The sequence below is a fragment of the Bison bison genome, unplaced genomic scaffold (assembly GCF_000754665.1).
Source record: "Bison bison bison isolate TAMUID 2011002044 unplaced genomic scaffold, Bison_UMD1.0 scf7180017864453, whole genome shotgun sequence".
Classification (NCBI taxonomy): Eukaryota; Metazoa; Chordata; class Mammalia; order Artiodactyla; family Bovidae; genus Bison; species Bison bison.
The window spans coordinates 464,238-476,367 of NW_011495015.1; the positions used below are offsets into that span (position 1 = coordinate 464,238).

The window sequence follows — 12,130 nt, forward strand, 5'->3', positions numbered from 1 at the left end:
AATTCCTTTGTTATGTAATGAGACAAGCTGGAAATTAGTTTATCAGTGTGTCAGTGAATTTCCTGAAATTTTAAAATCTAAACATACAGGCATTGTTTAAGTAGTGCCATTTTGTACCACAGTAACTGCAGAGAATGAGTGTTCTTCTGTCAGTCCCAGAAGAATGTGAGTTGTGCAGTATTCCTTCTCTGTCAGAATCCTTGAAATTCTCAGACAGTAGTTGCAGGGAACCTTACTCATTATTAGATCTGAGACTCCACACTTGCAGGATAGATCTCTAAAGAGGGCCTCTCAGGTCTGTGCTGGAGTCAGAGTTAGAGGTCATGGAAACCGCTGGCTGTCCCAGCCGTGCCTCTGCTCCTCCACGGATGGCTGGGAGCCGGGTGAACATGTTCCAGCCCTTGGAGGACGTGGAGAGCCTGGGTCTTCCTGCCTCAGAGGAGGAAGGTGGATGGCTGTTCATTGTGGTCTGAGTCCTGCCACCCCACATTCCCGGCTGCTGGGGACCTTCCCGCCCTGGGTCAGGCCAGCTGCTGGTGCCTGTGGTGGGTACAGTCTTTGGAGTCCTCTGGCACCGGAGGGACTTGCTGGTTCTCTCTAGACTGGACAGTGGCAACGAGCCGGAGGACATGGGTCACATTCATGGGCCATCTTGGTCACTCTTCCTGCAACAGGTGCCTCTGCATTGGGGACAGTACAGTCAGACTTTGAAGATCTTACCATGAGGTCCTAGTGTAGTTTGTCTCAAATGGGCTAAAGTCACTGTGTTTTATTAAGGTGGTTGTGTTCATCTACATACTGATGTGCATCAGTATTAAATGCTTTATTATTATTATTAAATTCAACTTCAAGTAGACATAGCTAGAAGTGGTTTGACAAAACACGTTTTCCTCTTTCATTCATATATTAGCATCACAGGGTTCTCTTCACTATATAATTACATTCCATAAATTTTATTTAAGGAAAATCAAAACTCTAGTGTTTTCATTTGTTTCTCATTTCTCTTCCCTATGTAGAAACGTTGGAAAGAACTTTCTAAGGAAGATGTGTGTCCTGTTTTTGATCATTCGCCAACCAAAATAATGACTGAAAAATACAATGGGAACAGGATAGGCCTAGAAGAGGAAAAACTGACAGGAGACAGATACTCAGGTCTGTCCTCTAAAACACAGGAAGCTCCGGAGGAGAGCAGCGAGAGGTAAGGTTACTGCAGCAATGTGCTCGCAAAGATGGACTCTTATTCTAATAAGTTCATGGGTATGAATTAATATAGATCCTTTTTTTATTGAATTAATGTAACAATTTATTATTGCAGGGCATTTAAATAGTATATGATGACATCCTTGATCTCAAAGAAGACAGTTTATAGACAGAAGCCTGTTGGAAAATGGCTTGACACATATGGGTTTAGCACGGTATTAGAGTGTAAAAGTTAACATAAGTGATGCTAAGGTGTGTAGTATGGCACAGAAAACAAGCGGTAATACCACCATTGAGGGCATGAGTGCTCAGTTGCTAAGTCTTGTCAAACTCTTAATGACCCCATAGACTGTAGCCCGCCAGGCTCCTCTGTCCATGCCTGGCGGGACCTCTGTCCTAGGCAGGAATACTGGACTGGGTTGCCATTTCCTCCTCCAGGGGATCTTCCCGACCCAGGGATTGAACCAGTGTCTCCTGTGCCTCCTGCATTGGCAGGTGGATTCTTTACCACTGAGCCACCTGGGAATCCCATTAATACCATTATGAAATAGTTAAATGAATATTTCAATTTAAATTTGTTATTGAAGGAAAAAAGTCTTTCTAAAAAATCACATAAAATGCCGTATACTTTTAGAGTTTTGAATGCACATGAATGTGTAAACTATTCAAGTTTTTAAATTCGAAAAATTATACTTCTAGGGCTCCAGATATCTCACATTGTATGAAGTTGATATCCTGAGGTGTGAGTTTCTTAGAAAAGTGAAGGAACACTTTTTCTTCCTCTCTTCAGTATCTGAGTGACTTTTTTTTTCTTTTTGTCAAACATGCTTTTTCTTGTGGAAAATTTTACATTGTAGTCATATTTGTTACTTTGGGATCTTGGGATATGCTGTGAAAACCATTAAGGTCTCCTTACATTATAACTTCATTTCTGTGTTTCCCCAAGACATAAGGAATTGCAGTCCATGGCAGTTACATGTTGTACTGCAGAGTTTGTTCTGATTTAGCTGTGCTGCTCCTTATGTGTGGTGTCAGTGGTTTAGTCACAAGTTAAAGCATAGAGGTGTTTGTCTTTTCTTCTACCTCAGACTTAATGCTTTTAAGTCAGGAAATAATACTGTGGGCTCTGTATCCTTTTATATTTTATATGTGCTTTGCCTGCTCTTGATTACAGGGTATGTTTTTTTTTAACTGGCAGGTACATACATACTTGTTATATGAATTTTAAGTCCAGAGAGTGAATTTTGAGTAATAGTTTTTACACATCATTGTAGGAAATACTCAGGTGGAGATCATTCAGGCAGAGCTACCTGTGTCTGTGATAAGGAAAAGTGGAAGGAAGACTGCAAGGCATACGGAGATGGGCAAAACATGGTCCCAAGTTGCTAATACACTTAGAGGACAAAACAAGAACCCAGACCAGCATCATAAGTGATTTACTGTAAATGAAGTGCTATAAGATAAGAAGGACTCCAGGGGCTGAGAGAAGCGAAGAGAAGTGTGTTCTTAGTTTAGAAGGAAACAGACTTGGAGAACAGCAGAAAAGCTACTTGGGCGGGACCAAGGCCATACACGGTAGGCGAACACTGGAGAGTCTTTGTGAGCACGCGTGCTCTCATCTCCTTTGTGTGTTAACTAGGAGTGGGGCTGCTGAGTCACACGTGGTCACTACATGGGGATCATTTTTAAGCCATTTTTCCAAATGACTGCATCACTTTGCCTTCCCACCAGCAGTGGCTAAAGGTGCCCGTATCCCCAAGAATAATTTAACATTGATAAAATAATCTAATATGTAGACTATATTTAAAGTTCTCTAATTATCGAAAACCCACCTTATAGCTTTAGAGAAAATAACTGTACTGAGATAATATACATATAAAGTTGACAGATTTAGAGCATACAGTTCACTGTGTTGAGCATATTTACAGAGTTACGTAGTGGTCACCACAATGTAATTTTGGAACATTTTTATGATCCTGGTCTGTTTAGCTATTTAAAAAAGTAATGCATGATCTTGTCCAGGATCATGCAGCGTATGAGTGGTTCTTCAGGCTCCTCACCTGGGACCATCTACCACCTTCTGTTCACTCCCTGCTGGACATTGTTTGCAGCTTTTAGATGAGTTGCCTTCTAGGACACCCCATGATCTGGATCCCTCTGACTGTTCCTCATTATTAGATTTAGGTTAAACACTTGAGGCAAGAAGAAAGCTGGCCGGTGATATAGTAGACACTGAAGAGGCATTCAGGACTCTTAACCAAGCAGCAAGTCAGGGCTATGCCTCACAGCAATTGCTGTGGCATAGGCAGCCTGACTCTGAAGGCAGGGAGGCTGGTTAGGCTTCCACTGTAATACAGCAGTACCTGAAGGGAGATGGGGTTTGTGAGATTAAGTTTTTTTGTAACTAATTTTAATAGCCCTTACACTTGATGTAATTGTTATGCAAAATATATAGATGAGTACTCTCTTCTTTTAAAAATATATGTTAAATAGGCAAGTTTCCATCCAGTTCACTTCAGTCGTTAGTCTTGTCCAGCTCTTTGCGACCCTATGGACTGCAGCACGCTGGGCTTCCCTGTCCATCACTAACTCCCAGAGCTTGCTCAGACTCATGTCCATCGAGTTGGTGATGCCATCCAACCATCTCATCCTCTTAAATTTCCATGAGTTTCCATTAAGTAAGTGAAAAAAATTTAAGTTTTGCTTTCCATATCATTTGAAGAAGGGAAATTATTTTAAACACTACTCAAGCTTATTAAAAACGCATTCTTAAAGTATTATAAAATGCTTAGCTTTCATCAGCTTCAGGGCTTGTGTTGCTCCCAGAGGTTGCATATAACTCAACTCTCAGATCTGCTCACACCTGCTGAATTGATTCCACTTTGCATTCTAAGGTGTCAGTTTCTTCATGCAAAGTTTTTTTTGCTTCTTCCAGCATTTCTCATGTTTTTCCTCAAGAGTGCCTGATGGGAAGATTGCCAGTCTGATATCATTAAGCAGTCCTCATCTACAAGCATGATGTCCTCACAAGCATCTCTAAGTTTTAGAACTGTTTCCTTTTTGTTTCTTGCTTCAGCTCTGTGATTCTACTTGTGTACTGTGAAAATGTGTCTTTTGTTGATTTTTAAAAGTAACAGTGTCTGTTACTGCTGCTTTCTTCATGGTGGCTGTCATCTTGGGCTTTTGAGATTTTCTTCTTAAGGGGGAAAAATAGTAAGGTACATGTTGCCATCAACTGTTCTTTGCCTTGTTCCAGGACTCTGATGTTGGGAGTCAGCTTCCATTGAAACAAAAATTTCATATTGAACAGGAAAATGGGAGCTAGAAAAGGGTGTGGGCAGACGACAATAGGCACCACACAGCGAAACATTCAAGAAAATGTTGAGTTTAGGGGTTTTTGTGGAAAATCAGATGTAAACTCCAGAGGGGACTGGATGCTGAACCCTCTGCTGACTGGTAAGCAAAGAAGGATAGAACACTGACACCGTGGTTCTTTTCAGGTCCCACTAAAAGTATTTATTAGCACAGAGTTGAACTGGCAATTGTTGTTGAACAATCCGAGTGTATCTGTGGACCATTCAATGCATTGAGGCCTTTCCCGTTCTTGCAGCGACTTAAGGAGTTGAGGGGTGGGGGGGATGTGGGCTGAGTCCCTGCCTGCAGCTGAGCCTGCCTGCTGATGCTCTGTCTGTTCACAGTGCTCTGCGCAAGCGCCTCCGGGAGGACAGGAAGGCCAGCACCGCCCAGAAGGTGCAGCAGATGAAGCAGAGGCTGAGCGAGACTGAGCGCAAGAGGAAAAGGTGGTTATATTGGCAACCTATTCTCACTAAGATGGGGTTTGTGTCAGTCATTCTGGTTGGCGCTTTTGTTGGCTGGACACTGTTTCTTCAGCAGAATGCCCTATAAGTAACTAATTCTGCCCCGCAAGCTTCGGCCCTAGCAGCTGACAGTGTTGCGTGAGTCACAGAGTTGGTCTGTCACAGACTCCTCACCCAGATGGTGCGTGTGACTTGACACCCACAGAGAAGTGTGGTGTCTGGTCCCCCCAGCACCCCAGGGCGCTGCCCACACTACCCACCCCCTAAGTAAAGACTTGAATGCTTCTTAAGGACTGGTACATTTTCCACTGTGTTCATACATGCTAAGTGTAATATTTCACCTGACCAGACTGAGAAATCCTTTACCATAAGGGTTCATTTTTGGAGGCTGTCTGGATTTTAACCTGCACTTGATATAAGCAATAAATATTGTGGTTTTATCGACATTATTATTGGAGAGAAAATTACCTTAAAGTAATGCGTGTAATGTATAATGTACTGTTGACATGGGCATCAACATTTTATATTCTTAACCATTTCAGGGTAAATATATTTTATAAGTACCTATTTAATCTTACTTTTGTAGTTAAATGTACTTTTTAAAAGCTCAATTTGAAAAAATCTGTTACCATAAAAATAATGATAAATTGTATGTTGATTCAATTGTACTGGATACGTTTTCTTAAAGAGAAGTTTGATATGAGCAGGTAAAGCTCTGAATAAGTAATTTTTACTATATATTTGCATTTCTTTTATGTTTTACAGTCTTCCCAATTTTAAAAAGAAAAACAAACAAAGAAACAAAAATTTTCTCTAAAAATATCTTTGAAGGAAGGTTCTCCTTACTGGCGTAGTCAGGTAACAGTTGGTCAAGACTTTGTAAAGAAACTGGTTTCTGTAAAGCCCATTATTAATACTGTTTATCTTTCAGGAAAATTTCAATGTAATTACCCTAAGTTATAATTGGGGTAAATCATGATTTAGGAAATCAAAATAAGGAGCAGCATTTTATTATCCATGATTTCCATTTATTTGACTGAAGTTTTGCAGTAAAAAAAATTTTCAAGTTCTTTCTACTTCAATAAATAGTATAATGATGTTCAAACTTTACACTGTCCCTTTAACTTCTTAATGAGTATTTTTAAAGCATATTGTTTAATGAATTTAACTGCTCATTTGAGTTCTAGTGTTTTAACTTGTTTTATTTAAACTTTAGGTGTTATAAATTTAGTTGCCAAAATAATGAAATCACATTATTTTGGTGGTTTCGAACTATGCTGGTGGGATGTCTAAGGGGTCACCAGGAAGGGATAGGGGGGACGCTGAACTTCCAACCAGGCGTCTCTGCTTTATCCACTTTACAGGGTAAGATTGCTGCACCAGGCTGAATTATTTTCAGAGAGCAGTTACCATTTAAACAACAGTTTGAAAAATGTCAGTATAGACAGACTTTTGAGTGGGTTTGAGTAGCCTTCTAAGACTGTGAGAGCAGGACACATGTGGTGCTCTGTGTGGAGGACAGTTGTGTCTGGAGCACGCCCTGCTCAGCACCACTGCATCCTGTTAGCTTTACACTGAAGGAGGGAAGAGGGACATTTCTGTGTCTGCCTGCTTGACACCTGTATTCAGGCACCAAGGTCCTTACGTTTCAGGTCATTATTGGTTTAAAATCTTTCTTTCCAATTTGCCTTGGTTTACCTTTGCTAAAATACAGTAATTACTATGCAAGTCAAGTACAGGTAGACCTGTTCAATTCCAACTGCAGCTAGCCTTGCTTTCAGTAGAAGTAAAGTAAAAAGACTTTATGGGAAACACAAGCTGGTAATGATGCCCTTGTTCCCAGGCAGAGCAGGGCAACTGCTCTACGGGGTTCAGTGCTTCAGCTTTGCTGTCTGTCTGCTTTCTGTCCTTCTGGAGCTGTGTGTCCTAATGTATTCTTCAGGTCACATCCAGGGCAGCAGACCCTTGTTAATCAACTTCTGCATAGGTTAGTCGTCTTCTCCTCTCGGCAGATGCTTGAGGCGAGCACGTCGGTTTTTACCAGGGGTCGTGTTTTTTTACCATTTGCTACAAATGGGTGGCGAGGTGCCTGACCTTCATTAAAGGAGGTGTCTGGTTGAGGGAGGGTGGGCACGCGGGGTCCTGGCCTCAGGTAACAGCCACCGGGGTCAGCGGCCATGGCCGTCTGTGTCTTCCCAGGATGTGGTCTCCGTGGTGTTTCCTAATTAGAACAGATGCTGAACATCAGCTCTATGTTTGACTTTGCTGAGGTGGTATTTTCTTAATAAAAAAAGCCAGAAGCTTTATTGTTTTTAAGAAAGAATATTTGCATTAATACTTGGTTCATTTTGTGTTCGTGTCTGTTTCTGCTCGTAAGCAGGCAGCCCTGATTCAGAGCCGTCTTCTCCGGTTGCACCATGGGCTCCGACCTTGTGTCCACGTTCATCCGAGTACTTTATGTCATCCTCCTGCTGGTTTTTATCTATGATTGCATGTGTGGAATATCCACAAACCTAATTCTCCATATTTAGTGGGTCCATATGTATCTTAACGTGAAAGTGCAGAGAGGACAGTGGTGACACAGACCACTTGTGTTTAGAGAACGATTTTGTGTTTGTCCTTTTTTTTCTTTGGTCTTTTTGGTCCATTATGTATTGGTATTTCTACCAAGGAATGAACAAAAAAAGAGAAAAGAAGTGAAGTTGATTTTTTTTTTTAATATAGCTCTGCCTAATAGGTATGTCAGAGGAAGGAATTGTGACTCAAATTATTAATTTTATGTACACTTGTGCATGTCCCCTTTGTTTCAGATAAACTAGAATTGATGGTTTGAATCAAAAAACACCTATTAGTTTAAGAAGCAGTTTCTGACACAGAGCCATCCTTCTGCACTCATCAGTTCCACCTTTGCTTGCAGGGTTCTTGGCAGTGACGGTTGTTCCCACTTAGTGGTGGTTTCCGCTGCTCCGGGCTCCGTGTTTCAGAGTGTTCTCTGTTGACCTCCAGCTGATGCAGGTGTTCAGGTCACTGAGCCAGAGTCACCTGAGATTTGACTTTTCCACCATCTTGGAAAAGTGGTCCTGGTGCTGAAGAGTCCTGTGTGTTTAGAATTAAATTCTCAGAGAAAGGTATAACTTCTGCAAGTCACTTCTCTCTTAGAAGAATGTCTCGGACTGGATTCTGTGTGAGCCAACACAGGCCAGACCTGATGACTGGAAATCTTGTATTGACCGTTGTATACTCTAGGGAAAGCACTTCTGAAGTGCCTACCTGGTTATTATACAGGATTTTTTTTTTAATTTATTTTTTAATTTTATTTATTAATTTTTGGTATGTGGGATCTTAGTTCCCCAACCAGGGATCAAACCTGTGCCCCCTGTGTTGGAAGCTCACAGTCTTAACCACTGGACCACCAGGAAAGTCCCCTGTACAGGTTTCAGGATCTTGCTGCCTTGATTTTTACTTTCAGACATAGTCTTACACTTTGTAAATGTAGCTCACTGTAAGTCGAATGCCGCTGTGCGTGTCATCCACTTTTCCTGGGTCCAGGCAAGAGTGTAGGAATCACGCTATCTGTCAGTGCTGACTGGTTTCTGATTCTGGCAGGTCCGAGCGGGGCTGTCAGTGGGTAGGAAGCATGGGCGTGGGCAGGAGCAGTGAGTCTGGGCCCCCGTCCCCATGTCACAGCTGTTTACATCTCTCACATCAGGAAGCTCTTGTTTGGCTTTGACTTGTTTAGATGATGGGATGCAGCATCTTCTAAACAAAATTTTTAAAAAACAGAAATGTAGTATTTTTTCACATAATAAAATGCAGTCCTCCTGGCTCGCTGAAAATACAGGTCTTGTCTTCCCTGGGTGATGTATTCTGGAGCTTTCCCCGAGTTCGCTGGTTTGAATTTGAGGCTGCTCTCCCTCACATCTGTCTTCAGAGCCCTGTTTCTCGGCCAGCGACACCACAGCCCCTGCAGCAGCGGACGAGTCAGAAAGGCTGGGTGTCCTCTGTGCTCCTGGGTGTGTACGTGCTGTCCCATCACGGAGGGTGCCTGGGCGAGCGGTGACTCAGCCAGAGGCTTTATCAGGAACAGCCTGACCGTGGACATTCCCCAGCGCCCTCACAAGCTCTGTGCAGTCCAGTGGGAGAATGAACAGTTCAGTCATTGGAACTCTTGCTGTTTTGGTTTTGTACTTTAGAGTGGAATATAGGACTTACAGAACTCAGGGCGGATATCGCTTGCAGAATCTAATACTTTCTGGTTTTCCACCACATACTATGTTTGGGGAACTGTAAGGAGAGTGGCTGGGAGTTTTTATCTGTATGGAGACCGTTTCTTTTTTTCCCCAAAGAAAAACATCAGTTCTTTACTGTTGCTTTCATTTGGTATAGACTTTTAAGACATATGATGACAAATTACTGCTATAAAAAACCTGAAGTTATTTTGAGTTTGGTGAATTCAGGAGAGGGAAGCTGGGCAAGCTAATCTTGTCTGTAAGGCAGTGAGTGCCTTGCTTACCCCAGAAAAGTGTGTGTGACTCTTTTTAGTGAAACATGAGTGTGAGCATCTGGTGGCTGGAACTACTTTGGGTGCATTTGACTTTGTTCCTTTAGGTGTGGAGATGGCCCCTGTTGAGACCTTAAGTTGTTCTACAGTCGTTCATCTAATGGAGTGTGTCGTTAATGCACTGCCAGTTGTGTCAGTCGGTTTAAATACACCTCCCCTACATACACACACACTCCACCTCTCCTAAACACACACACATACTCCACCTCTCATAAATACACACACATACACCCTGAGTCAGAGAACCAGCAACTTGCCTGCGGCTCTACATGTAGTTCGTGTCAGAGCTGAGACATGGACTCCCATCTGTAGAATCCCAGTGACTCCAGATCTCATACTTTCCCATTATGTCTCACTGGGCCTGTTTTTATGGAATATTTACATAGAACATTAGATAGCTACTTTTGCCTGTTAAAACCTGAAATAACCCTCTTTTTATGGTTCAAGTGAAACAAATGTTTTTCCCTCCAAAAAACTTTGTGGAGCAGTTTGAACTACTGCTGATCCAGAGGAATCCTGGAAATCAGACTACCCTGTGACTCAAACCATGGTTCCATTCACTCTGACTCGTGGGCTTTGTTCTTTTGCTTTCATGAGGGGGCTTCTGAAGGTGTGGGGAACACTTCATATTTACAACAGTCAGGGTTGATCAGGAGCTTCATTTCTTACGTCAGCCACTTTGGTTCAGGGTTTGGTTTTGTTTCGCTTCCCTGCAGGAAGCACCCGTTGTGTTTCTGTGCCCACAGGCATCTAACGAGAATGTTCCCTTGGTGTCTGGACATTTCTGTGTCGGTGCTGGAAACCTGACACCAAAGAGCCAGCACTCAGGAAGAAGCCAACTCGCAGTGCTGGGGGTTTTGATGGAACGTTTTGGATAAAAGTGTGGGTGCAGTTTATGTCTTCTGTTTATATATGTGGGGACACAATAATAACAGGTATTGAGATCTGGGCTATTGTGTTTTTTTGTGTTTTTTTTTTGGTCATAGCAGAGGAAGTTGGGAAAAACCAGTTACCACCTCAGGAATTCAGCTGTTTGCAGATATTGTGAAATAACATTAAAATCTCAGCTGCCCTTAAACTAGTTATTTCATCTCTATCGCTTGTTGAAACTCATATTTATCTTTACTTTTTGGCATTAAAATACAATAAATCTATCAATTATTTCATGTCTGTGTTTTCTTTTAATACTTAAGTCATGTCACTTCAGTTCTGCATTGCTGTGATCATTAGTGTTATCCTTCAGGACAAAATGCATGCTGCTCACAGTCCGTGAGTTAAAGATATAAGCCAACTTTATGTTCAGATGTTACACTCATTAATATTTTTAGCAGTATAATACATTGGAGGTCCAAATTGGATTAGACTTTTGCATTGAATTCCAAAGTATTGGTAAGTCTAGCACATACCATATAATCTTGCTGAACTGTTGTGGGTACATTTTTTTTTTTAACCTGTCTGTCCGTCAGTATTGCTCACATGGAGGTCATTTCTTGAGTAATACAGGATGACCTACAAAATTCATAATTAGTGATTCTTGTAAAAGACTTGAGTTATGGTGCTTTAACATAAGTCTGCCTCACACCACCAGTTCTATTTGAAGAGCAAACACATAAGCAGCTTTACCAAGATAACAGTGAAGCATTCAGTGTGGTTGAGTGTGATGTGTTGGAATTTTTTTTTTTTTTTTTAACCTTTTTAGTTCATTGTTAGTCCTTTTATGTCTGTGTGTGTCTATGTACGTCTGTGTGTTTGGTAAATACGAATTGAATAGATGACTTCTTATTTTATGTTTTAGGCCAAGATTGACAGACACCTAAATATTCATGCCTTGAGAATATTCTGCACCTATAAATTTTGAACCATTGATGTGCAAAACAAGACCTGAAGCCCACTCCGGAATCTCAGTGAGGCTTGATAAGCCTATAGATTGCCTCACGTGTGTCTGTTTACAAAGTAAACCTTACATCCAGGGAGCGAAGAGCGCCACCAGCGGACGACTGTGCAGAAGCCTCTAATTCAATGCATTGTTAAGTTTTCTAACGCGCGTGTGAAATGTAGAAAGATGTAAAAGAAATAAATTAGGAGAGACTACTTTGTATTGTACTGCCATTCCTACTGTATTTTTATACCTTTTGGCAGCATTAAATATTTTTATTAAATAGATGATGTTGGTTTGTGTGCATTATCCTAGGACAGTTCTGCTTCACATAATGAATGTTCTCCTAAGGGTCTGCTCTCAGGTTTTTATATCCAGCAGTCAACATTTACAGTGAAATTGGTTCAAAACGTTGGTCCCTTGCTTCTTTGAGATTTTTATTTAGTTAGCCATCTCAACGGTAAAAAGAGTCTGCCTGCCAATGCAGGAGACCTTTTGATTCCTGGGTTAGGCAGATCCCCTGGAGAAGGGAATGGCAACCCACTCCAGTATTTTTGTTTAGAAAATTCCATGGACAGAGGAGCCTGGTGGGCTACAGTCCATGGGGTTGCTGAAGAGTTGGGCACGACTGAACGACTAACACACACAGCCTATCAATATAGGTTAGGTGATGCA

At 41.6% G+C, this 12,130-nt stretch overlaps 1 protein-coding gene and 1 pseudogene across 3 annotated transcripts in view; one reads left to right on the forward strand and one right to left on the reverse strand.

The window, feature by feature from the left end:
• PTPN2 (protein tyrosine phosphatase, non-receptor type 2) overlaps positions 1–11,742 on the forward strand; it is a 68,263-nt gene extending 56,521 nt beyond the window's left edge. Inside the window, exons 8-11 of one of the 3 annotated variants that reach the window (XM_010859042.1) lie at positions 1,017–1,198; positions 4,899–5,000; positions 5,784–5,876; positions 11,375–11,740. In XM_010859042.1, coding sequence (XP_010857344.1) covers positions 1,017–1,198; positions 4,899–5,000; positions 5,784–5,835 — 336 coding nt within the window. In that variant the 3' untranslated portion in view covers positions 5,836–5,876; positions 11,375–11,740. Of the gene's footprint in view, positions 1–1,016; positions 1,199–4,898; positions 5,463–5,783; positions 5,877–11,374 lie in introns of those variants that run through there. The other 2 variants (XM_010859043.1, XM_010859041.1) reach the window with 2 other exon arrangements.
• Positions 3,792–4,888, reverse strand: LOC105002438 (annotated as a pseudogene).
• Positions 11,743–12,130: the final 388 nt, after the last annotated feature.